Here is a 25,252-nt window from a genome sequence, read left to right as displayed (position 1 = left end):
CATAAGCTAAGCTGTGCTATAAAATTCGGTGCTACGCTACTTATAAAACTGTGCTACACTGATGCTGCTTATAGAAATCCTGTGCTGCTCTGATCATGAAATCCTATGCTACACTGATCATTAAATTCTGTTAAAAAATAAATCTTTAACTGTAACTATGACTTAGTGCCATCATCATTCTGCCCCGGATCCCCAGAAGAACCTCTCTGTCCCCGTAGTGTCGCATGACAGCCCTGACCAAAAGGGGACAGAGGGAGACGCAGAGTGACTGTTCAGAAATGGCGTTTGGCTTAGGGGGGCGTGCAGGGCAACAGGGACCCAGATGAACTGATAGCAAGTCCCCACGGTCACCTTTTTCCCCTTTTTCCCTTCCAGGCGATGCTGGTCAAGCCCCAGGCACCTGCAGCTGTTCGCTGTACGCAACTCCCCTGATGCTGGGTAGCTGGTACGCGTTCAATAAAACAACGCACCCCCAGAGATTTTGTGCCTTTGCCTTGAGCTGGGGTGGAGGTGCGTGTGTGGGTGAGGAAGATCTGCTCGCTCCATTGAACTTTTATGCCTCAGCAGAAACACTGCAAGATTCAGACTGGAGGACGGCACTGAAATCAAAGGGTAAGCAACACAGAAGGCTCCACCCGCACATTTCCCCCTGATTGCATCCTGCAGCGTAGGCTTTGAACTAGCCCTGCTGACAAAGCTGACCAGCAGACTGTGTTACGTACGAAAAAGCTCCTCTGTAAAGACGGCTTCGAAGACATGCGCAAGAGAACTTGACCGACAGTGACCTGGCCTATACAAGTGGGTCTATTGTTAGAAGAAACCAGACGGAAACCGGCTGAAAGCGTCAAAGTTGCAACAAAATAGTGAAACCTCAGCTGAAAAATATGCATTAGGCGTGTTTGCACGGGGGGTTCGCGTGAACAACTACTCGGAAGTGAATGGTAACAGGCGATGTCATGGCCAAAGCCAAGAGGTTTTTTAGCTTGTACAAGTGAATGAGTAGCTTTAAGATCGCATCTAAGGAATCAAGAAGTGCAACACAGGGTCCTTCTCGGGCTCCCAGCTGAGGCGCACCTTTATGGACTGCAACAAAAAGTGGTTTTAGCTAGTGTGTAGGACTGCTGCCTTCCTTCCTGTACCCACACATGAAGTAGAAGAGAAGAAAAATGCAAGCAAATCCATTTCGGTAACGATTTGGTGAGTCAGATGGGACTCTGTGGGTTCCCAACCTGGTGAGCGTGGCTACCGCATGCGACACAGCCGGCACTGGGTGAGTTCACCCGACTGTCCTTGCGGGATCAGCATTCAGCGGGAAGGTACTAAAACCGTGGGAAAGTCAAGTGCAGGTGCAGGGAATTGAGGGGCACCTTGTGACAGTGGGGATAAAAATCCCTCTATTAGTAGAGGTGGGTCCACATTTATTATACCATCAGTTTCTGATAATGGAAGGCACTCCGATGAGTTTATTGGGAAGGGATTGACTGGAAAACTTGCAGGCAGGACTTATGTTTAGAAAGAAGCTTCTGTTTGGAAATCCATTCTGGTAACAGCCCAAGAAGCAGCGATGCAAGTAGAAACCCACACAGGCAGCGATGCTGAGCCTGCCTGGCCAGATGGGGCACGGCCAGCTTGCAGATGCCTCCCTTGCACCTGCCCAGGTTAGCTGGCTGGTGCTGGCTGTTGCGGAGGAGTTGCTGTCCTCTGGAGAGTCCTCCATGCCCACCGCCGTGTCCTGCAAAGAGAGAATGAGTGGGTGGCGGGACATTCAAACATTGGGACACACATTTAGCAAAGGCCACCTGGTTAGTCAGCACGAGGGGATCTGCCAATCGAGCTGGCCCTGCCCAGTCAGAACTTTTACGTACTGTAGATGGGAAGAAAGTCCCTGTAGTGCACATAAAAAATATGTTGGGGAAAACGGTTTGGGTTATTCCTGCCCCAGGCAAAGGCAAACCCATCCGTGGGATTGCTTTTGCTCAAGGACCTGGGTGCACTTGGTGGATAACGCGGACGGATGGGGAAGTCTGATGTGTACCTCAAGGGGATTTGATTGTGGGTGAGAATAGCCAATGATCTGAATTATGTGATGTTAAGTGCTACATAATATTATATGCCATACTAATGATATTACAATAAGAATCACCCAGACTAATGAAGAATAAACCTCGATGAAGCCAAGCAAAGCACAGTGATGATGGTACCAGGACTGACTTCCACATGACACAATCCAACACCACATACCATCTCCATTTTTCCTGCCCTGGAAGATTATTACGACAGATGGAGCCCGAAGTCATGGACTAAATGAACTCACCAAACGTTTTAGAGGGATGGCCCACAGACTAAGGGAATGATATCTGTGTGTATATATTTCTATTAAAAACCAAACAACCAAACAAACCAGGAAAAGGGGTGGTGATTAATGGAAATGTATTGGAAAACATGGGACTTGAGCATGACGTAGATGGTATAGAATAAGGGGTGGATATTGTCCTGGTTTCAGCAGGGATAGAGTTAATTTCCTTCCTAGTAGCTGGTACAGTGCTGTGTTTTGGATTTAGGAGGAGAACAAAGTTGATAACACACCGATGGTTTAGTTGTTGCTAGGTAGTGCTTACACTAGCCAAGGACTTTTGAGTTTCCCATGCTCTACCGACTGAGAAGGCTGGAGGTGCACAAGAAGCTGGGAGGGGGCACAGCCAAACTGGCCAAAGAAACATTCCATACCATGTGACATCATGCAACGCTACAGGCTTGGGGAAGAGTGGCTGGAAAGCTGCCTGTCGGAAAAGGACCTGGGGGTGTTGGTCGACAGCCGGCTGAACATGAGCCGGCAGTGTGCCCAGGCGGCCAAGGCGGCCAATGGCATCCTGGCCTGTATCAGAAATAGTGTGGCCAGCAGGAGTAGGGATGTGATTGTGCCCCTGTACTCGGCCCTGGTGAGGCCGCACCTCGAATACTGTGTTCAGTTTTGGGCCCCTCACTACAAGAAGGACGTTGAGGTGCTGGAGCGTGTCCAGAGAAGGGCAACGAGGCTGGTGAGGGGCCTGGAGAAGAAGTCTTCTGAGGAGCGGCTGAGGGAACTGGGGTTGTTTAGCCTGGAGAAAAGGAGGCTGAGGGGAGACCTCATCGCTCTCTACAACTACCTGACAGGAGGTTGTAGTGAGGTGGGTGTCGGTCTCTTCTCCCAAGTAACAAGCGATAGGACGAGAGGAAATGGCCTCAAGTTGTGCCAGGGGAGGTTTAGATTGGACGTGAGGAAAAATTTCTTTACTGAGAGAGTGGTGAAACATTGGAACAGGCTGCCCAGGGAAGTGGTGGAGTCCCCATCCCTGGAGGTATTTAAAAGACGTGTAGATGCAGCGCTTAGGGACATGGTTTAGTGGGCATGGTGGTGTTGGGTCGACGGTTGGACTCGATGGTCTTAGAGGTCTTTTCCAACCTCAATGATTCTATGATTCTATGATTCGATGCTCAGTACATAAACTGGGGAAAGCTGGCCGGGGGGGCTGCTGCTCGGGGACTGGCTGGGCAGTGGTCGGCGGGTGGTGAGTAATTGCACTGTGCATCAGTTGCTTTGTGTATTATTATTATTACATTATTATTATTGTTGTTGTTGTTATTATTTTATTGAAATTATTAAACTGTTTTCATCTCAACCCACAAGTTTTTCTCACTCCTACTCTTCCAATTCTCTCCCCCATCCCACCAGGGGCGGGGGGAATGAGTGAGCGGCTGTGTGGTGCTCAGTTGCTGATTGAGGTTAAACCACGACAGGCTGCTAACAGCTCCAGATCCTTTCTAAGGCATTTCCGAGGAGACTTTCAAGGATGACATCAAAGCTGCATTTTCCTGAAAGGGAAGGAATCTGTGCTTTCAGTTTTCTACTCTTGGTGAGCTGGGTGGGCAGTGGGAATTTACTTCTCCACTCTGGAGAAGGCACTGAGGCTGCAGTTCTGGTTAGGACTTTTCTGAGCTGCTCCTTAGACCCTGCACACGGAGAGATGACCCTGTGCGGTGCCCTGCTGCCAAGAGGGGTCTGCAGGGCAGAGCTAGGCACACAGCAGGTTGGATGGAGTCTGTGAGCACTGACAGGGAGGAGATGTGGGGACAGATAAAGAGCTGCTGGCAGGGACAGCTCCAGGCGGCGTGTGTAGTCGGGGAGTGAGAGGAGAGCTGCTCCCAGAAATGCCAGGGGAAGGGGGATCTGGGCAGCTCCCTGCCATCCCCTGACATGCCGGACACCTTCCCCGGAGCAAGCCCCTGATCTCCCCTCCCACACAGCAGGACACTAGGAAAAATGAAGTAGATTTTGTTCAGAGTAGTCTAACCTAAACATTTTACTGTCTTCCTCCATGGACTGTGCTGATGCCCAACAGGACCAGATGTCCAACGGCAGCTCCACCACCGAGTTCCTCCTCCTGGCATTCACAGACACACGGGAGCTGCAGCTCTTGACCTTCTGGCTCTTCCTGGGCATCCACCTGGCTGCCCTCCGGGGCAATGGCATCATCATCACCGCTGTAGTCTATGACCACCGACTCCATACCTCCATGTACTTCTGCCTCCTTACCCTCTCCCGCCGCGACCTGGGCTCCATCTCCACCACTCTCCCCAAAGCCATGGCCTATTCTCTGTGGGACACCAGGGCCATCTCCTACCCAGGATGTGCTGCCCAGCTCTTTCTGTTAGTCTTCTTTATCTCAGCAGACTGTTCTCTCCTCACTGCCATGGCCTATGACTGCTACGTTGCCATCTGCAAACCCCTGCACTACGGGACCCTGCTGGGCAGCAGAGCTTGTGTCCACGTGGCAGCAGCTGTCTGGGGCAGTGGGTTTTTGTATGCCGTGCTTCACACTGCCAATACATTTTCACTACCACTCTGTCGAGGCAATGCCCTGGACCAGTTCTTCTGTGAAATCCCCCAGATCCTCAGGCTCTCCTGCTCAGAGTCAGACTACCTCAGGGAGGTTGGGCTTCTTGTGCTTAGTGCCTGTTTAGCATTTGGGTGTTTTGTTTTCATTGTGCTGTCCTACGTGCAGATCTTCAGGGCCGTGCTGAGGATCCCCTCCGAGCTGGGACAGCATAAAGCCTTTTCCACGTGCCCCCCTCACCTGGCTGTCGTCTCCCTGTTTTTCAGCACTGCAGTGTCTGCCTACCTGAAGCCCCCCTCCATTGCTGCCCCATCCCTGGACCTGGTGGTGTCATTTCTGTACTCGGTGGTGCCTCCAGCAGTGAACCCCCTCATCTACAGCATGAGGAATCAGGAGCTCAAGGATGCCCTATGGAAACTGGCACAATGGGCACTGTTTCACTGGCAATACCCTGCCTCCCCTTCTCTGCACATTTCCCAGAATTTATCTTAGGCCAGGAGTCTGCTGTTCTCCCTTGTGATCATCCTACTTCTAGATAATTTTCTGGGTTTATACTGCTTCTCTTGAGGCTTGATCCTGTCGTGTCTGACCCTTGGACAACACTGTGTCAGATGTGACCTGTCCACATGCAGCTCTTCAGTAAAAGGGTATCTCCCAGGTGACGTGCTTGCAGGCTGAGCTCTTTCTCCAAAGCTGCTGCCAAGACAATGTCCAAGGAATTGGTCTTTTAAAGAGTCTTTTCTCCTTGTGTTCTCCCTAAGATTGGGGTTAAGCTTGTGGTATGATTGTGTTCCACTGGACCGAAAGTTCTGGTTTTCAAAGCTCTCTTCTTTGTGTCCGATGGCAGTGGAGATGGTGCATGGGCTCCCGGTTAATTCCACAGGCTGCTTCACATATGACAGGACGGATGGCATATAGTGGAAATGAATTCATTCTGGAAATGAATTTGGAGGGCTCAGGAGAGGATGGGGACTCACCACGTGCCCTGGAGTGGGAGTGAATTGAGACACACAAGGTGAATCACCCTCAGAGGTGATGTCCCCCAAAAGCAAAACACTAAATTGAGGCATGCACAAAAAAAGACTCTGCCATGGGAGTCAGTAGGAACCCAGCAGGCACAGGGAAGGGAGACTGGAGAGATGCGGGAGCTGCCTCTTGTGCTGTCCTGGGGCGTGGGGCTGATGGGGGTAGAGAAGGAGACAAACGCAGTCAGAGTTGGGGATAACCTATAATATGAATGCAGCAGAGCTAGAGATTGAGTGGCCTCTCTTTCCTTGTGCCCTTGGGGCCAGCATCAGCCCTGGGGCTGGTGGGGAGGCTGACCCCCCTCTCTGCCCCCCAGGAGCTGCTGTGCCCTTCAGAGGGCTGGGTGCCCAGAGCTTTGCAGCACCCTGCAGTGGACACTGCTGTGGGGTGAGGGAGGTGGAGAGATCTGGGGACGGGCTGGGCTGGGATGTAATTAATGGGATGAAATTTAACAATTTAACAATTTAACAATTTGAAATGACGGATTCTGCACCTGGGACGGAGTAACACCGGGCACAAGTCTAACCTGGGAGAGGAGTGGCTGGAGAGCAGTCCTGCAGAAAGGGGTCTGGGCGTGCTGGTCGACAGCAGGCTCAATAGGAGCCAGCGGTGTGCCCAGGCAGCCAAGAGGGCAAACTGCATCCTGGGGTGCATCGAACACAGCAAAACCAGCTGGTCAAGAGAGGGGATTATCCTGCTGTATTCAGCGCTGGTGCGGCCTCGCCTTGAGTACTGTGTGCAGTTCTGCGCCCCACAATTTAAGAAGGATGTGAAGGTCCTTGAATGCGTCCAGAGGAGGGCAACAAAGCCGGTGAAAGGGCTGGAAGGCATGTCCTCTGAGGAGCGGCTGAAGACTTTGGGCTTGTCTTGCTTGGAGAAAAGGAGGCTGAGGGTGACCTCACTGCTCTCTACAGCTTCCTGAGGAGGGGACGTGGAGAGGGAGGTGCTGATCTCTTCTCCCTGGGATCCAGGGGCAGGACGCCTGGGAATGGGTCAAAGCTGTGCCAAAGGACCTTCAGACTAGATATTAGGAAACATTTCTTTACCGAGAGGGTGTTCAAGCCCTGGAACAGGCTTCCTGGAGAGGTGGTTGATGCCCCAAGCCTGTCAGTGTTTAAGAGGCATTTGGACAATGCCCTTAAGAACATGCTTTAACTTCTGGTCAGCCCTGAAGTGGTCAGGCAGTTGGACTAGATGATCATTGTAGGTCCCTTCCAACTGAACTGTTCTGTTCTGGTTTGTGCTACGCTGTGCTCTGCTGTGCTACGCTCTGGTATTCTACTCATTTAATGCAGAAAGAGCACAGTTCTGTGACAAGCAAATGGACCTACAGCTCTTCGTGGCAGTGCACATTTGAGCCGCAGCACCTCAGCTGTTGCAGCAGGATGGAGGACAGCCTTCTCCCAGGGAAACCTGAGCAGTTAGTGCTGGGCTGTTCTGTGCTGCACCCCCAGTGTGGTCTTCACGCCTGTGCTGTGCTGCACAGATCCCTTGGCCGCAGGACAACCTCAGCAGCTCATTGTCACAGAGGAGCCTGCAAGGCAGCGCCCACTCTGTGCTGGCCATTAGGCCACCTGCCTGGCTTTGCCTGTACCTAACAGTGCAGCAAGAAGTTCTCATGAGAGACGTGTTTCTGTTTGACTGTAGAAAGGATAAATGGTGTTGTCTTCCTTGTAGAAAGTCCTGTAGTAGCTTGAATGACCAAACCAGGAGACTCTTTCATGGATGGGGTCTGCACGGCATGCCGTGTGTGGGTCGGAAGCCCATTCAATGCTCCACCACCTGGGGCTCCCCCCATCTCGAGGGACATAAGATTAGCTATACGATTCTCTCCTTACAGTGTTAGCACTAATGAACAGCATTTTAAATGATACCTCACAGAGTCGGAGTGCCTTTCTTACTGGGATCATAACAGACCAGCACCTCCTGGTGAAAACCTCTCTCAGCACACGTGGATACAGCCCCTCCGGTCCCATGGACCGGTAAGGGTGTAGTTTGCTCAAGTAGCCCCTGGCTTGATCCCCATCCACCGCTGGTTTTTCCCATCCTGAGTCCTGCCTCAAAGCACAGAGGCCTGGGAGACCTCTCTGCTGGTAACTGAGGCAAAGAGGACATAGACTATCTCAGATCTACCTACACCTACTCTTTCTAAATTCAGCAGTGGTCCCACAGTAGCTCCGCTTCTTCTTTAGCTGTTCCTGAGGTACCTAAAGCTCATCTTGGTGCCTTTGAATTCCCTTTCGAGTGTCAATTGAATTTTGATATGGACCGTTGCTGTGCTTGTAGGATGTCGTCCTTGAAGACAAGATGTATGCAGGCACACTGTGAAAATGATTGGTGTGTTCCTTGACTGCATCACCAAAGGAGAGAGTAAAGACCCCAGTGTGACGTGCTGTGTGTTCACCCAATGCCTGCAGCTATTGGGTAGAGAAGGGACAGACCTTGCCTCTCCGATGGCATCTGATGGCTGATGCCTCTGACTGATGGCATTGGTGTATGGCACACAGGCACCAAACCGCACTCTCTGCGATGCCGTCTGGGATGTCTGTCACGCACTCACCCTGAATGGGAATTGCTTTCCTGTAGGTCCTGTGCTGTCCGTAACAGCCCTGGCTCCTCATGTGGCTCTATGGCCCTGCATTTGAACATGAAATTGAGCAGATACCCTGAATTCTGTAAGGCAATGTGGGGATGAACACGAGGCAACTGCCAATATCTCCACGTCAGTGGAGATCTAGTAAATACAGCAGCAGGAGAAGAGGGAGACGGAGCTCTCCCTGTGGCACATGACTCGAATCATTCCGATGAGTAACTCTATACCGAACTGAATGAGGAGGGACAGTTTTAAGGTCCAAAAGTGATTACAGAGCCCAAATTTTCTTCTTCAGGGCCCAAAGCCTCGTTTTTCGGGCCCAAACCCACATTTTTATAGCCCAAAGCCTCACTTTTAGGGATCAAAGCTCATTTTAGGGTCCAAAATATCTTTCTAGGTTCCAAAACCTCATTTTTATGGTCCAAAGGCTCCGTTTCAGTTTGCAAAGTCTTCTTTTGAGAGTCCAAAGCCGCATTTTGAGTTGCCAAAGCCTCATCTTCAGGCTCCAAAGTGGCATTTTTAGGGTCCAGCCAGTCGTTTGGAGGATCCAAGCCACATCTTGAGTGTCCAAACCCTTATTTTTTATGGTCCGAACCCCTCTTTTAGGGCTCACAGCCTCATTTTTAGAGTACAAAGCTTTGATTCTAGGGTTGAAAGCCTCATTTTTGGGGACCAAACTCTCATTTACAATCTCCAAGCCCTGCTTTTAAGGTTCAAGGACTCATTTGAAGGGCCCAGAGCATCATTTTTAAGGCCTCAAGTCTGATTTTGAAGGTCCAAAGCCTCATTTTTGGAGTCTAAAGCCTTATTTATAGGGTCCAAACCTGTCTTTTATTAACAGTAGCCTATTTTTAGGACACACGCTTTCATTTTTAGGGCCTAAACCCTCACTTTTATGGCAGAAAATCTCATTTTAGGATCCAAAGCCTCATTTTTATGGTCCAAAGGCTCCACTTCAGTTTGTAAAGTCTCCTTTTTAGAGTCCAAAGCCGCATTTTGAGTTGCCAAAGCCTCATTTTCAGGCTCCAAAGCCAGTCATTTTGAGGGTCCAAGCCACATCCTGAGTTTCCAAGCCCTCATTTTTAGGGTCCAACCCCTCTTTTAGGGCTCAAAGCTTCATTTTTAGGGTCCAAGGCTTTGATTCTAGCATTGAAAGCCTCCTTTTTATGGTCCAAACCCTCATTTTCATGATCAGTGGGTCCCATGCCCAGCTCCCTGCCTGCTGACGCCGCAGGCATTCACGTCCCTCTGTGCCTCGATAGGAAGTTCAGCCCAGAATTGGTGAATTCCTGGGTTTGCTGCTGTTACGACCTGGACAATTGTGCTATTGCTCTGTATTTATTGCTAGGCAAATATCAACAAATTCAAAGCAATAAACGGTGGACCCCTGAGGCTGCCCGTGGGGAGTCTGTCATCGCACCCCCAACACATACCCTGGTGGGGCCACCTCAAGCCCTTGCAGGAAGATCACGGCAATGGGCTTGGGGCACAGGGAGATGGTTTCAGTTCCTCCGGGGGCTGGAGGTCACTGGGCCGGACCCGCAACAGCCAGCTGGCTGAGTTGGACAGCCATGGGGCCGGGGTGGGGGCGAACGGGCCGGGCGACTGTCCAGGCTCCGGGGACCAGTTCCCTGGTGCTCCGTGGCAGGCGGGCTGGTTTTCCAGGCACAGGCGGTGGCTGCTGGCATCGGGTCCGGCTCTCAGAGGTGCTGGGGCGCGCGGGACAGCTGTGCGGGTGCTAGGGGCAGCTGCTGGTGTCGGGCCTGGCTCCCGAAGCTGCGGAGAGGCGCCTGTGAAGAGAGAAGGCTGCTGAGGCCCCGCCATGGCTGTGGTGCTGGGCGGGTGCAAGGGTGTGGGGCAGCGCTGGGTGCCCTGTGGGGTTCGGGCACGTGGCTTCACATGGGACCTGCGGACCCAGAGAGCTTTGTGCAGAAAACGGGGCACCCCGCACCCCTCGGCTGGGGCTCTGCTCGCCTGCCCATGGCCCGTCTCTTCTCAGCCCTGACCGTCCTGACCTGCCTGCTCTGCATGTGCCGGGAAGGAGACCTGACCCTGGCAGACCGAGGGGACCAAAGCTGGGCACTGCACTGCAGGGCCAAGAGAGCCTCCCGTTCCCCTTTCTCAGCATGCCTGGCAGAGACCAGCACTCGGCTCCCCTGCCCATCCCTGACCAGACAAGGTGACAGCCTCGGCTCTCTGTTCGGTGAGGCGCTCTCCATCCTCTCTTCAGAATATGTATCCAAAGAGATACCGCTGCCTGTGCTGAGAACACGCACGCTGGCAGTGTTGGGGTGCAGATGGGACCGACTGACTCTCTTTCTCCAAAGCAAAGCTGATAGCTGGGAAGGTTCGTCACCACGGTCTGAGTTGCTGGGACACCTTGGCCGAGGTGAACATCTGGGATTTACGGCATGACCTAACAGGGTGATTTCTCCTGGTAAGTTCACTGGTAGGGAGATGTCACTCCCTGTTCTCACTTTCTATGGCAACGTCATCCCTTGTTTTTACTCTCTGACCTTGCTCTGCCTATAGACATAGGTTGCTGGGTCTGCTCATGTCGAGGCAGGGTCACTTTTAACTAACGCTTGCCACAGTACGAAGGGGTTTCAGAAAAGAATGCCCATGAATTGAGAGGCCAGTTAAAACATCTTACAGCAGAAATCCCAGTCGAGTCTGGCCAATAACTAACTCGGCACTCCAGAATACCCTACCTCTAAATGCTTCATGGCTAACGGCCGCCATCTCATACACGAGTTTGGCAAAAAAACCTCCCAACAACTCACTGTTTTCTCTTCCTCCACAGACAGATCCCACAGCACAATACCATCCCAAGCAGCATGGAGCCCAAGACCGCCACGGCGCCTTCTATGCAGTACTTCTGGAAATCTTTAGGATCCACAGCATTTGAGTTTCTCTTGCCATCCACTCCTGGAGGAACAATTCTGCACGTTAGTGTGTCCTGTGCACTACTGGTAATCTCACAGGAGGCCTGACATTGCCCGGAAATGTTCTTTCTCACTTTGTTTGCATCTCTGAACCAGTGACCATCCCGGGGCTGCAACATGTCCTTGGTTTCAGTAGAAACAAAGGAAACTCCCAAAGCCGTCGCAAATCAAGGCACTCTGGAGCCTCTCTTTCTCCTCTCAGCTTTGCTTACACTCTGGGATGTCCACAATCCAGTTTTCCCAGTGTCATGGGTTCGCTCCCCCTTCTTGGCCACCCTTCACGTTTGCACACAATTTCTTTTGCTAGTGCTTGCTTGCTAGTGCTGCTGCACGGAGGCTCTCTCTGACCCTTTGGGACAAGTTGTCCCACTGAACAGAACTCCTGAGGCCAGATGGAGAGCACGTGGGGGAGCGCAGCTCTTTCTTTGACCAATCGCTCCTTTGAGCAACACGGACAAAAACCATCCCTGCGTCAGGGAGTGCCACCCCCAGCTCTCCGTCCTCAGCCCAGCACCCACCCCCTGAAGCGACGGAGTCAGGCCCTCTCAGGAGACGCCGGAACCTCGCTCTCCCCCTTTGCCTGTTCTCCAGCATGGGCACCACTTGCATGCCTCTGGTTTTCAGGACTTGTCTCCCACTTATGGCCCCCTGCAAGGCTGCTCAGTACCTGGATTCTTGTGAAAAAGTTCATATATCCCGGCGTGGTGGGCTTCCCCGGGGTTGGACGGCACTGCCAAGAAGCAGAGAAAGGTAAAGCCTCAGCATGGCTCAGGCACAGAGGATGCAGAAGGACGGTGCAGGTTCCCTCTAAGCCCGTGCCTGATCCGTCAGTGCATCCCTTTGGACCTCAGTTCACAGGAGGGCTCCCCCTCTGTTGTGCCTAGGGCCTCTAGGGACTCACAGCAAGCTCTGGGACGCAGGTACTGAGGGAGGTACATTCGATCAAGAGTCACATTTCCCAACGTCTACTGAACGTGGTTCAGATGGCCTCAGTCCCCAAATGGCAGAGTTCTGAAATTCCTGGGAACTGGGTGTAGTGGGAGGTGAGCACTTCACCACATCCACAGAGGGCTGCGACCATCTCTCTGGCACACTGCTGGCCATAACCTCCACACCCCAGAGACGACAGTCATCCTCAGAGAGCCGTTCCTGGCTTCTTTTAGAACACTTGCTCTGTACTAATAGTTTGGCTGCCGACACGATGTACAGTAGCGGGCAGCAGGGGAAGAGCCTGCCGACACGCAGTGATTTTTATTTATGGCACTGGATGACTGAGGGACAGCAATTACCTGGCATGCCTGTTGATTGAATTGCCCCTGTTTTTTCATCAGAGACCGGCACTGCGTGACTGCTTCCTTCCTGAAAGGCCTCCTTCTGCACAGTCTCACGGTCCGTCTCTTTAGAAAGAAAGAGGGTCAGTTTAATCAGAAGTAACTGTTCCTCGCCAGGAACACGGTATCTTCAGGAGGCAAAATACATTAATAACACTTAGAAAGAAAGCCTGGGCATTTGGGGGTGCACCTCATCACTAGTTCAAACAATGTGTGATTCATGGAGAAAAATCAAAGAGCTAGGCACTTTCCAGTTTACCAGTAGACAGCAAAACCTGACCTGCTGGGAAACCAGGAAATTGCATGTGATCTTCTTGTTGGCACTTAGTGCATTTTTGGCAAACGGCAAGATGATGGTAAATTACTTCCTTCAGAAAGGACAGGAAGAGGCTGCAGCCAATTCAGCTGGGGAAAGAGCCCTTTGGAGAAGCACGTCCCATCATGCCAACTCCATCACACAGTAAGGGTAACAGACACACACACACACACACACACAGTGGACTGAACACCAAGCTCTTGCAACCATATTCTGGGCACTTTCACAAAGGCAGCGAAGAGCCCACAGTCCCCCAAAACAAGAGGAAAACCACAGCCAGCTTATCTAAAACACAACTAGAAACAGAAAGCTAAACCACCCGAGACTGAATTCACAGCCCTTCATTTTAGCTGCCTTCAAGTTAGGTGTCCGGCCTCAAGCTGGGTGTCCAGCTTTCACCTGTCCCTGACCCCGAGGTGGTCACCGAGAGTCCTCAAACATCAAGGAGAACAACAGGGCTGGACCAGGCTGTGAAGCTGGGGCTGCTCCGATCCTGGCCAGGGCACGCCTGCAGCCCTGGCAAAGTCTGCCAGTCTCAGCGACCCCAAGCTGCCTGCGCATCCTCTCTGCCGCCCAAGGGCACTCTCCCCTCTGGCGACTGTCAGCAAGGCACGAGCACCACCAGTCCCTGCCAGCTGGATACTGATGTCTGCCCAGAACAGCTCTGGCCAGTAATGGTATAACTGGGGCAGCAGCTGTCCCTGGGGCTCAGCTTGAACCACAAATGGCAGCAGAAACTATGGACTATCTCTGTGGCTCACCAGCACCTGCAAGGCGTGAAATCAAGTGTCAGTGCAGCGAGGCTCTGATCGATCCCTTTCTGCTTGTGTTGCCTACGGCTTGTCCATACATGCGTCTAAAATCTCAGCTTCCCAAGTCTTCTGGTTAAGAGGGATATATACCCACCATGGGCTGCTTTCTCCAAGTCTTTCAGGATTTCCTTTAGGACTTCTGATGACCGCTGGGAAGATTTCCCTATTTTGGCTTCATACTTTGCTCTTTGAGGACCTTCACAGAAAGTGTTAAGTTAAATTTCTCACTCATAAAATACTGAAAACGAGTGCTTAGCCTGTGAAGTCAGTCAAGACTGACTGCTCACCCCTGGGATGCCAGTTGAGCTCCAGTGCAGGATCCATCCGAGGAGCTGGAGCTGGAGCCACATCTGCAACCAAACACCCATGAGAAGTTTCCATCATACATTGTGATATACACCGCCATAACTGAATAGCAGAACATATGAGGGGATCACGTAACGACATGGCACACACAACACAGGTCTATATTCTCACGCCCACAAGAGATGCCTCACTCCCATTTGGGCTTTGAGCTGGCAGCTCTCAAAGGAAGGAAAAAGCCATGACGTACCCATGCGATCTCCCTGCGCGTCAGCCCTGGAACCCATCTGGGAAGCTGGATACCCATCGCCTCCAGCCACGTCTGTAAACAAGCAGAACAGAGCAGCTCCCGTGAAATATTTCAACATACTTCTTCAGATCTGAACGGCAGTGAATGCATTTCAAACGCAGGATTGCTCCGTGGCACTCGTCTCTCCCTTCCCCTCAGGAGCATCGTGCAGACAGTTACTGGGTGCCTGGACCATGCTGATCCAAAACAAACCACGCATGGAGCTGTCGGGAGAAAGGGCTCCCTGGGGCTCACACCGTCTCTAAACTCAAGCCCAACAAGCCTGCTGGCTTTGCAGCAGGCACTGGAATCAGCGCAGGCTCGGAGCGTCTGGCAAAGACAGCTTCGCAAGGCAAAGTGTCCCAGGGCACATCACTGAGCCCGACCCATTCCCTCTCTGCTCTTCTGCATGCCTGAGCATTGGCCAAGAAAATATTACGTGACATTTCATATGAACAGAATATTAAAACCTAAAAGCTCATTCATTCAAGTGACGTACCTGTGGGAACGCCCTGAGGCTCCTGGACAAGATCCGGCTGAGAGGTCGGGTAGCCATCGCCTACAGGCACAGCTGTAATCAAGCACGTTTCCATTAGATGTTGTGATCTACTTCTTTGTCAGTGACCTGCAGTGACTGGAGGGGGTCACGTCATGACGTGGGACCCAGACGCGGGTGGAGATTTCCAAAGCTGCAGAGGGGCCTTGGGTGACCTGTTGGCTGGCACCTGGAAGCTCTCAAAATACCGTTTTCCAGGCCATGTGCAACACCCCTCAGGGAGCGGATGGACAAACATACGGTCCTTGGGGGATTTCTTACTGGGAGATCTCTACTGTGCACAAAAGCAGCCCACATGAAAGCACTGGAGGAAAAAAAAAGATCGTTTGTACATCTCGTGGAGAAGAGCCCGCTGGCCAGTGAGAGGCTGCACCAGCGCTGCCCCGCCTGTTCCCCTGGGCTGCGGGTTGGGGCTGTGTGTCGTGGACCTGGGTTTGCCCAAGGAGAGCACTGCAGGGCTAGAGCAGGAATGCTCCTGTCTTCCTGAGCGGACATCTCCCGAGGATGGATGTCCCTGAGGCTGAAAGCTGGGACCAAGCCGGGGAACGGCAGAGCCACAGCCCGAGGCATGGCCATGAGCAGCCCAGCGGGGGGAAGCGCTCCCGTGGGCTATTGCCTGGCCCTGCCGTGCAGCTCTGGCCCCGACCTGCAGGCTGGGGGAAGGCTGCCCTGGGGCAGGGCAGCTCTAGGGGCTGGCTCTAGGGAGAGTTTCTCACCCTGCGGCACTGCTCCCGGCCCCATCGTTCACCTGGAAAATGCTCCCGCAGTGCCCGTGGCCGCCTGTGCCTCCCCGTGGGGTGTCTGCCTCCTGCTTGCCCACGGAGCTGGTCACAGCTCACCCGGCTCAGCCCAGCCCTGCTGCTCTCCCGGCCCTGCCTCAGCATGACCCCAGCCCCGCTGCTACCCCAAGGTCTTGGCGCCGGCCCTCACCCGCCCACCTACCTGATCCCCACGCTTGCCACGGAGCAGCCGGGGCGTCCCGGGCTCGCAGGGCCAACAGGAGGAGGAGAATAAGGAGGCGGGTGGGGGCCACAGCCGCCCGTGCCTGCACCATGCTGCTGCCGCTGCTGGCACTGGCGGAGCGGTGCCCGCGGCACCGCACAGCACATCTCAGCGTGGCACAGCGGGGCTCTGTGACCTCACAGCCCAGCCTCCCCACTGCAGCCACGCCCCCGGGGTGCCGCCCCTCCCCCAAGCACCGCCCCCCATCATGCCCCACCCCCACATGTCACCTCGGGAGGGCGGGGCTCCTGGAGGGGAGGGAGACCGAGACTGCCCTAACGAGAACTTAATCTGGCTACTGCCGTAAAAGACGGTAAAAAACGTTTCTATAAATACAGTAGCAACAAAAGGAGGGCTAAGGAGAATCTCCATCCTTTCTTGGATGCAGGGGGAAACATAGTGACAAAGGATGAGGAAAAGGCTGAGGTACTTAATGCCTTCTTTGCCTCAGGCTTTAAGAGTAAGACCAGTTGTTCTCGGGGTACCCAACCCCCTGAGCTGGAAGACAGGGACAGGGAGCAGAATGAAGCCCCCATAATCCAAGGGGAAATGGTTAGCGACCTGCTACACCACTTAGACACACACACAAGTCTATGGGGCCGGATGGGATCCATCCAAGGGTACTGAGGGAGCTGGTGGAAGTGCTCACCAAGCCACTTTCCATCCTTTATCAGCAGTCCTGGCTAACCGGGGAGGTCCCAGTTGACTGGAGGTTAGCAAATGTGACGCCCATCTACAAGAAGGGCTGCAAGGAGGATCCGGGGAACTACAGACCTGTGAGTCTGACCTCGGTGCCGGGGAAGGTTATGGAGCAGATCATCTTGAGCGCCACCGCACAACATGAACAGGCCAACCAGGTGATCAGGACCAGTCAGCATGGGTTTATGAAAGGCAGGTCCTGCTTGACTAACCTGACCTCCTTCTATGACAAGGTGACCCACTTAGGGGATGGGGGAAAGGCTGTGGATGTTGTCTACTTAGACTTCAGTAAAGCCTTTGACACCATTCCCCACAGCATTCTCCTGGAGAAACTGGGTGCTCATGGCTTGGACAGGCGTACTCTTCACTAGGTAAAAAACTGGCTGGAGAGCCAAGCCCGAAGAGTGGTGGTGAATGGAGTTCAATCCAGTTGGTGGCCAGTCACGAGCGGTGTTCCCCAGGGCTCAGTTTTGGGGCCAGTTCTGTTTAATGTCTTTATCAATGATCTGGATGAGGGGATCGAGTGCACTCTCAGTAAGTTTGCAGACGGCACCAAGTTGAGCGGGAGTGTTGATGAGCTTGAGGGTAGGAAGGCTCTGCAGAGGGACCTGGACAAGCCTGTCAGTATTTAAGAGGCATTTGGACAATGCCCTTAATAACATGCTTTAACTTTTGGTCAGCCCTGAAGTTTGTGTTCTGGGATTCTTCTTTTCTTTTGTTTTCCTCCTTCTCTCAAGCAGAATAACTCTCTGCGGCCCCCGAGAGCTGCGGGGGGTGGCGGTGCAGCTGCTCCAGGGGACAGGAGTTTTGGGGCAGGGACAACGCTCGGGGCGAGACGCTGAGCAGCAGCGGCACAGGGAGCTGCGCAGTGCCGTGCCGACGCAAACGGGACTGTGCCTGCCCAGCATCCAGATCAGCTCCCACCACCCCAGCAGCATCGCTGGGACTACCCTAAGGTGGGGCTCAGCCCCCCCCGACCCCTGGCACTGGGAACCTCACCCTGCACCTTCTGCAAGCCAGACCCGGAAAGGTGAGGCCGCTTCCTGAAGGCGCCGTTGGCAGCATCGGCCCCAAGTTGTGGAGCTCGGATGGGAAATGGTCCATGAAGAGAGATGAGGTTTCCAGGCACTTTCTGGCCAGCGCAATGATTTTATTTTCAATTGTATTTTCCCCCGTCCTGGTCTTGCAGCTGCCCAAGGTGCAGCCAGGCAAGGGGAGCAGGGTCCCTGCCTGGACTGCAGCTCCCACCCTTGGCATTATTGGGGTGATTTGGGGTTATTTTACTGTGGCAGTGAAGCAAAGCCAGGCTCTGGAGCTGAGGGCGGTGGGACCTGAGGAAGGCTGTGATTGTTTTGAGGCTTTTAAGGGCTTTGCACTAGGCCCTGTCCCCACTGGAGGGGACGCTGTTTGTGTTCAAGACGAAGGCGTTGCAGCCCTTGTTGTCATGTGTGTCTGTCCCACCGCCAGCTCCCCAGGTCTGTCCTTGTCCCAGGGGCTCAGTGCTGCTTTCTGCGTGGGGCTGTGTCTGTGAGTCCTGCAGAGACCCGTCTGTCCTGGCTCCCCCGCCAAAGGGCTGCTTCCTCTGGGGAAGGGGACAGGGGAGTCACCCCCCGCCATTGCCTGCCCTGCTGGCGGTGACTCAGCCCTGGGGGCGGCTCCGTGCCCTTCGGGGCTCACCAGCTCTGATTTGGGGCTCAGCGGGGCTTTTGCACCTCTTGGGTGCCATTTCCCAGTGCCCCCTGCGCTCCCTCCCCCTCCCACACAGGCACGGAGCGGTTCTGGAGAAATGGCTTTTAATGGAAAAAAAAAAAAGAGCAACTGTGTGATGAAAGCTATTATAAGACACACACACACCCCCCAACTACACCACCCCCCACACACCCACCCCCCTCCAACCCACCCCCACCCCCCCATCTCCATCTTGGCTGAGCCTGAAAGAGAGCTGGGAGCCATTGCCGGCGGTCACCTCCGCTCCTTCCCCCAAGAGTGTCCCCGGGCTGCAGGGATCGGGGTCGGTCCCTGCCTTGGGGGTAGAAGGTTTCGGGATGGACAAAAGGCTGAAGCAGCCGGGGCGCCAGGGGGGGCCCAGGGGCCGCGCGGTGGGAGCTGCAGCGCTGGCAGCACCACGGTCCGTTCTGTCTGTTGGCTGCTAAGGACTCTCTGGGGTTGCCGGCTCTGACCTTCTGTTTGGGGGACTCCCAGGAGGGAATGTGGGGGCTCCCTGTGTTCCGCCCCGCCCCCAACACCCTCCCCAGTTCCTCATGGGGACGGAAAAGGTTAACAAAAGAGGAACAGCCAGTGGCTCAATGCCCAAGTGGAAACCAGCAAGGAGCGGTGTCTCTCAAGGGTCCATGCAGGGACCTATACAGTTTAATATCGATGGCGTGGATAGTAGGATCGAGTGCACCCTCAGCCAGGTTGCAGGTGACACCAACCTGAGTGGTGCTGTCAATACGCTTGAGGGAAGGGATGCCATCCAGAGGGACCTGCTTGCTTTTCTCCAAAACAGAGGCATTTCACATCCCAGAGAGGGGGAAAAAACAGCCAAACCAAAAAACCCCAACTTTTCTTGTAAGTAAGATCCAAAATGGAGCAGGAGGTAGAGAGCGTAACAGACCTTTCAGGAGGAGGAGTTTCAGGGAGAGTTTTCTGCTCACAAAGCCCCAGAGCCCCTGGGAAGAAAACTGATCATGACTACAGCCTCTGAAGACCCTTTTTCCCCTCCTCTGTTCTTACTCAGGGTTTACACCCACGGCTTGAATGTCCAGGTTCTGCAGCTGCTGTACACCCTTGCACAGATCCAACACAGCCTGACCCGCATCACTCCCCCCAAGCACGCCGATTGTCTGCGAGCAATGCAGTGAGCGTGGACTGACACTCCCAGACTCCAGCAGCCACCTGGATACGTACGATCCTTTCACCAGACCTGAAAAAACGGAGGATCCCTGGAGTTTCACACTAGATGCCAAACCTGGGAAATTCCTCTAGCACGACAGTAACAAACAAGCACAAATGGCCGTGGTTGCGAGAGCCACAGCATGATCCTCGTGCCAAGCTGCCCTTCTCTACTGGCATTACAGCTTCTGGTCTGCCCAGCATCTGCATGAACGTGTGCAGCATTACCTACAGAGATGACCGTGCCAATGTAAGAGGAAACTCCTGTTCACAACGCTTGTGCAGGAATAAAACAGTTACTGGGCACTGTAAAGGCTGATGCAAAAGGCTGCATTCAGGCTTTACCTGCAAGACACAGGCCTGATACTGCTGCAGTTCAGGTCAACATTTAAACAGCCAAAACTCAGAACAGTTAGGCTGACCCTTACTTAGATATTTATTTTCTTTGTCCTCCTTGGATATGTCACTAAGCACATTCCCTCCTACCCACTGTCTTTCCTCCCAGCCTCACAGCTCGCTGAAAAATTGAAAAAGATGTGCAGAAAATGTAATTTATGTGTCTCTGACACAAACACTTCCCGAGCTCCTTCCCTGCTTTCGCGCCCAGCCACAAATGGACCACGATTCCTGCCCGTTTGTTTGCCGCTGACAGGAGCCAGGGACCCCCGTTGGTGCTGTTTCGGCAGAGAGGATTCCCCGTGCGGCTCCCCCGATGCATGCAGGGTCCCCACCCCAGATTGCCACCACCCCGCCTCCTCTCACCCTCGCCTGCGTGCTCCCGTTCTCCCCACTCCCCTCCCAGCTGGACCAGCTCCCTGCACCAGCTCCCTGCCTCCCCGCGGGGCGCTCGCAGTTCCCAGGAGCACAAGCAGCCCCGTCTGCCTGCTCCTGCCTCTCCCCCCGTCCTGCCGGAACATGCATTTCTGCAGCGGCACCGTGAGCTGCAGGAGGTAACACACAGGTTAGGGGTAACGCTGGCTACCAAAACTACACCGCTGCTTGGGCCAAGTGAGTTTTAACCCCAGTTAAAAGTCAAAGCTCCCCAGCCCCATCCAGCAGTGCAGCACGCACTGGAGCAAGCCAGCGGCACGCGGAGAAGGTCTGTGAAGCAGCAGCGTTCACTGAAGAGCAGCCAGGGAAAGGCTGTCATGAAAGCACAGCGTCAGCTGCTCCTGGAGAAGGACCAGCAAAGGGATCTACCTCGAGATGCAGGAAAAGCAGCAGCGAAATACATCAGAAATTACCGTGTTCTAATGAAAGAAACACATTTCTGTCAAAGTTAAGTCCTTATATTCATCCTGGATAATTTCCTGTAGGTAAGTAGGTTTTCAAACTCTGGCCTAAGTGAACAAAATACGTTAAAGCTGACATCTACAATTCCTTACGAGTCTTTCTACATTCCCACCCCAGACATTACCCAATCTCTCCCCTAAAACACACCGGACGACATAAATTCTCGTCCTCCCCCAAGAAACCACACGCGGTCCAAAACCACATTGGTGCTAAGCAGCAGGTAACCCGAGCCTGGGACACAACCCGGGGGCACCGGTGAGGCACAACCGGCCTGTGTTCCAGCAGTACAGAGCCCACGACTCTCAGCAAATACTCATCTTGGCAAATATTCACCTTCTGGCTAGCTGACACGTGAAGAGCAAGAAGTTGCACATCAAGCGAAACATTACTAAAAAAAGCTGTGAAAGAGTAACTTGTTCGGTTCAGAAAGAAGATTGGACAATGCCAAGTACAAACCACCACCCTACGCACAGGGAAAGCTCTACAAGTCAGATGCGGTACCCAAGAACGACAAAAAATGGCTGTCCACATCAGTTTTCCATAGGTTCAGGTCAGTTCTTTTAGTCAGACACAGACATCGAAGTGATTTCTTCTTCTTTTGCAGAAGTAGGCGTTTAAGTAGGAATTATATAAAGAATGCAAAACCAACCAAAAAAGTTAAAGCAGGTACATTCAGCCTCAGAAGATGCACAACACTGAAGTGTTTCTCATATTAAATTCTCTCCTCAACTCTAAAGGGTCCCCCCTTTTCTCTGCTCCCAAGGTAAACTCCAGAGCTATTGATGGGTTTCAGAGAAAGGAACATGTCGAGCAGGGCTCAGGGCTATAATGGAGAAACTTTACAAAACACTATGAAGGCAAATAAACCGGAGAGCAAACGTTAATGGGAAAACCTGGGAGCAGAATGAGAAACACCACACAAGTAAAATCGTCCCAAGCACTTACGCCTCCATCAAGGACCACAAGCCCTGAGGCTGATGGCGGCTGTTGGATGAGTTTCCCTCCCCCAGATGGAAACGCCTCCCAGTTCTCTGTGCTCAGACCAAGGAAGGAAAAGGCAATACACCCCGACATCTAACGGCATGCCGCTCCCTTCAAAGGTAATTTTTCATTTCTTTAGGTCAACTGCCTGGCCAGTTACAACACCTGCTTCTACTGACTCCATCCACCCTTACCCACGTGAAGTTGTGACATGCTGAGTAAGCGTGGAGGGTCAGGTGGACTTTGAGACACACACACACACACACACACTGCTACCAGGGGACTGGTTTTTTAACCTATTTACATTTAGCCGTCGCTTTGAAGCCCAAGCGGGTCAGCATGCCCTTGCTACTGGAGGTTCTTGCTCCGTGCAGGCACTAGGGAAGACATTTCTGGTGATACACTATTTTAAACGGGTAAAGCACAGCAGAACATGCTGTTCATGAGCTGCTGAGAATCATCCCCCAAAGCTTGTACATTTCAGATGCATTTGAGTTATGTGACTGTTAAACTTTCACCACCACCAGCCATTTCTCTAGACTGAAGGCTGACAGCAGTGTACAAGCACAGTGTGTTCTGGACACTCCTGGGTAGAAATCCTAGAGGCTTCCTTTAAGGACAGAAATCCAAAGAGCTACAGTAAGCTTTTTAAATTAAGCATAGCAAACAAAAAGCAAACAAACAAACAAGAAGCAACAGGTAAATCCCTGAGGCACTAATGAGGAACAAAATGTCTTCCATTAAGTCCGCTCCCCCTCACAAAAGGGACAAGTGGCTTAAAGGCATTTCTGCAAAGAATCTCTGGATGGAAGATAACCCTGACAACTGCAGCACAAGTGACCAACATGGAAACGGCAGCACTGACCCTTCTCCTGCTCCTCCTACGAGCTCTTCACCAGTTACATGAAGAGGCAAAACCAAGGATGGCTCAACGGATCTGAGAAGAAGCTGGCCCCCAAAAATTCAAAATGATCAAGAAGTCTATTTGAAATACGGATTCACATCCCCTGTCGTGGATGACGAACCTCACCCTGAGCACGTGTCGTGCCTTGACACAGGAGCTAAGGACAGTATGAAGTCACCACCACGAGCAGACGTTCAAATCTGAAGCATCCAGAACATGCAGACAAACCTCCACCATTTTTTCAGTGATGTTTCAAGTCACGCAATACTCAAGCCAGGACTTCACCAAATGCCACTAAACTTCATGGTAGCAGCCTCTTGGCAGGTTTCTTACTCAAAAGCAAAAACCAAAAAGCCACGTACCCTTGGGGAAACGTTTGCCCTTCCGTGCAGCTGGTGTCTTCCCATGACTCTTCCTCAAGGCAGGAGAAAGCACCATGTATTTGGAAGTCTACACAAACTCAGGAGTACACTTAGCCCTCCGACAGGCATTATCTGTGGGCCAGAAGTCCTCCCACACCCCAAAAGTGCCCGTTAGTCGTCTGGCAGTCGTTCTCCATGGACACCTAGCTAAAACAGTCCGACACTCACCGGAAATGAGTTGGACCACAGCAGAAGCGACACTGGCCGACCTGGACAGCCTTACAAGACCAGAAATGATGGCTACAAGACAGAAAATGCAAAACAAACCACCAGAACAACAAAAAAAACCAACAGGAAGACAGATCATACACAAACCAGAGCCCCCTGTCCAAACCCTAAAAAGAAAACAACCTAAAATAGGACTCTCCAAGAAACATCCAGAACATAAGCTAAGGCAAAAAACTCCAAACAACCCAGGAAGACAGGACCAAAAAGCCCAGATCCTGTCCCTAAAAAGAACACGCTTTAATCCTATCCCACTTACACTCTGGCATCCCGTAACCCTACCACACTATAACCCTAGCACACTGTAAGCCTAGAACCCCGTAACCCTAGCACCCAGTAACACTAGCTCTCCCTAACACTAATACATGACAACCCTAGAAAACTGTTACCCTAGCACTGCATAACCCTAGAACCCCATAGACCTAGCACCCCGTAACCCTAGCACCCCGTAACCCTAGCACCCCGTAACCCTAGGACATTGTAACCCTAAGATATCAAAACATTGTACACAAACTCCCTGGAGATCTCCTCCAGGGCCCTCAGGCGGCCCCAGAACTAACTCAGACATCACAACTTTGAAGTGGGAGTGGGACAGAGCCACCAGGACATCACCAGCCTCCATCTCCACATCATCCGTCACACCCTGAAAAAGTCCCTGGGTTAAACGCTATCAGGGACAAAGGCCGAGGCACTCGGAGACTTTGAACTGGCCCGCCATGACCAGCTTCAGCTCATCATTTCTGTGTCAGAGCCACCAGGCAGATGACCCCGTCCTCCCTGCAAGACCCCTCAGGGCAGCCAGCACCCAGCGCTGGGTGGCTGGATACTGCCCTTGTTGTCCCAGGGGCTTGTCCCAGGTGCTTCCTGGGAGCAGGATCTCTCACGGGGGCACTGGGAAACCCTTGTCAGGCCTGGATGCCTGAGAAGTGCTGCTCCATATCTCACCAAAAACCAGGGGCGGAGGAAGGCTGCTCTGGTGGCCTCCAAGAGAACCAGCTCACCTGGGCTGCTCTGCAGCCACCGGGAGCCTTTGCTGTCAGGCGGGTCTCAGCGCTGCTCTGCAAATGGCTGTCACCTCCCTGCAGGACACGCTCCAGCAAACGGTACGTCTCCACTGGGTTTCCCTGGGGACAAAGATCGAAAAGGAGCAATTTGGTTTGCTTTGTCCCCATTCCCAGAGTGCCGCGAGAGAGACCTGCCACCCCCAAACCAGCTGCGTGACGTGGACATAACATACAAGCTGCAGACATGGGTCAGGACAGCTGTGGAGAGCGGGCAAGACATTCTGCAGTGCCCCCGGCGTTAGCAGAAAGCAGAGCTGGAGACAACGGGGGGAAGCCCAGGGCAGCCGGTGGCCGGTGGTGGGGCCCGGCAGGGTGCAGCACCCGCAGAAATGCCTGGCTCCTTCAGCCTCGGCCCTGGGGCTGCAGCACAGGGCCGGCACCAGCTGGGGCTTCGCTGGGAAAAAACAGGCATGGGGGACCATGACAGCCCGCACGTGTACCCGGAACCGGGATCTGGCAACCTGTCCCTCTGCCCATCGCTGCCGCGGGATCCAGAAAGCAGCACCACCAGCCCTGGCGTGGTCCTGAGCCATCTCTCGATGGACGAATCTTTAACCAGCAGGCGTAAATATTGCCCAGAATTAAGCAATTCTCCAGATTTTGCAGGCAGCACGTTTTTTTGAGCTGCCTGGTGGTGCTGTTCCTGGGGAGCACTCAAGAAACATGGCGGCCGCCTGTCCCCTCTTTCCTGCCTGTATCCCCTGCTCGGATGGCTGGGCCTT

The 25,252-nt window shown here is 53.1% G+C and overlaps 1 protein-coding gene across 1 annotated transcript; it reads left to right on the top strand.

The window, feature by feature from the left end:
- The first annotated feature begins 4,385 nt into the window (after positions 1–4,385).
- Positions 4,386–5,366, top strand: LOC143171597 (olfactory receptor 14C36-like). The gene has a single exon (XM_076360649.1). It carries the CDS (start codon positions 4,386–4,388, stop codon positions 5,364–5,366), a length of 981 nt encoding a protein of 326 aa, XP_076216764.1.
- Positions 5,367–25,252: the final 19,886 nt, after the last annotated feature.

The sequence above is a fragment of the Aptenodytes patagonicus genome, chromosome 28 (genome assembly GCF_965638725.1).
Source record: "Aptenodytes patagonicus chromosome 28, bAptPat1.pri.cur, whole genome shotgun sequence".
Lineage (NCBI taxonomy): Eukaryota > Metazoa > Chordata > Aves > Sphenisciformes > Spheniscidae > Aptenodytes > Aptenodytes patagonicus.
Note: the sequence above shows the minus strand (reverse complement) of the source record. Positions and strands in the feature narration are given on the sequence as shown.

Coding starts and splice junctions, on each gene's coding strand:
- LOC143171597 (XM_076360649.1), top strand. CDS start 4,386: ATGTCCAACGGCAGCTCCACCACCGAGTTCCTCCTCCTGGCATTCACA.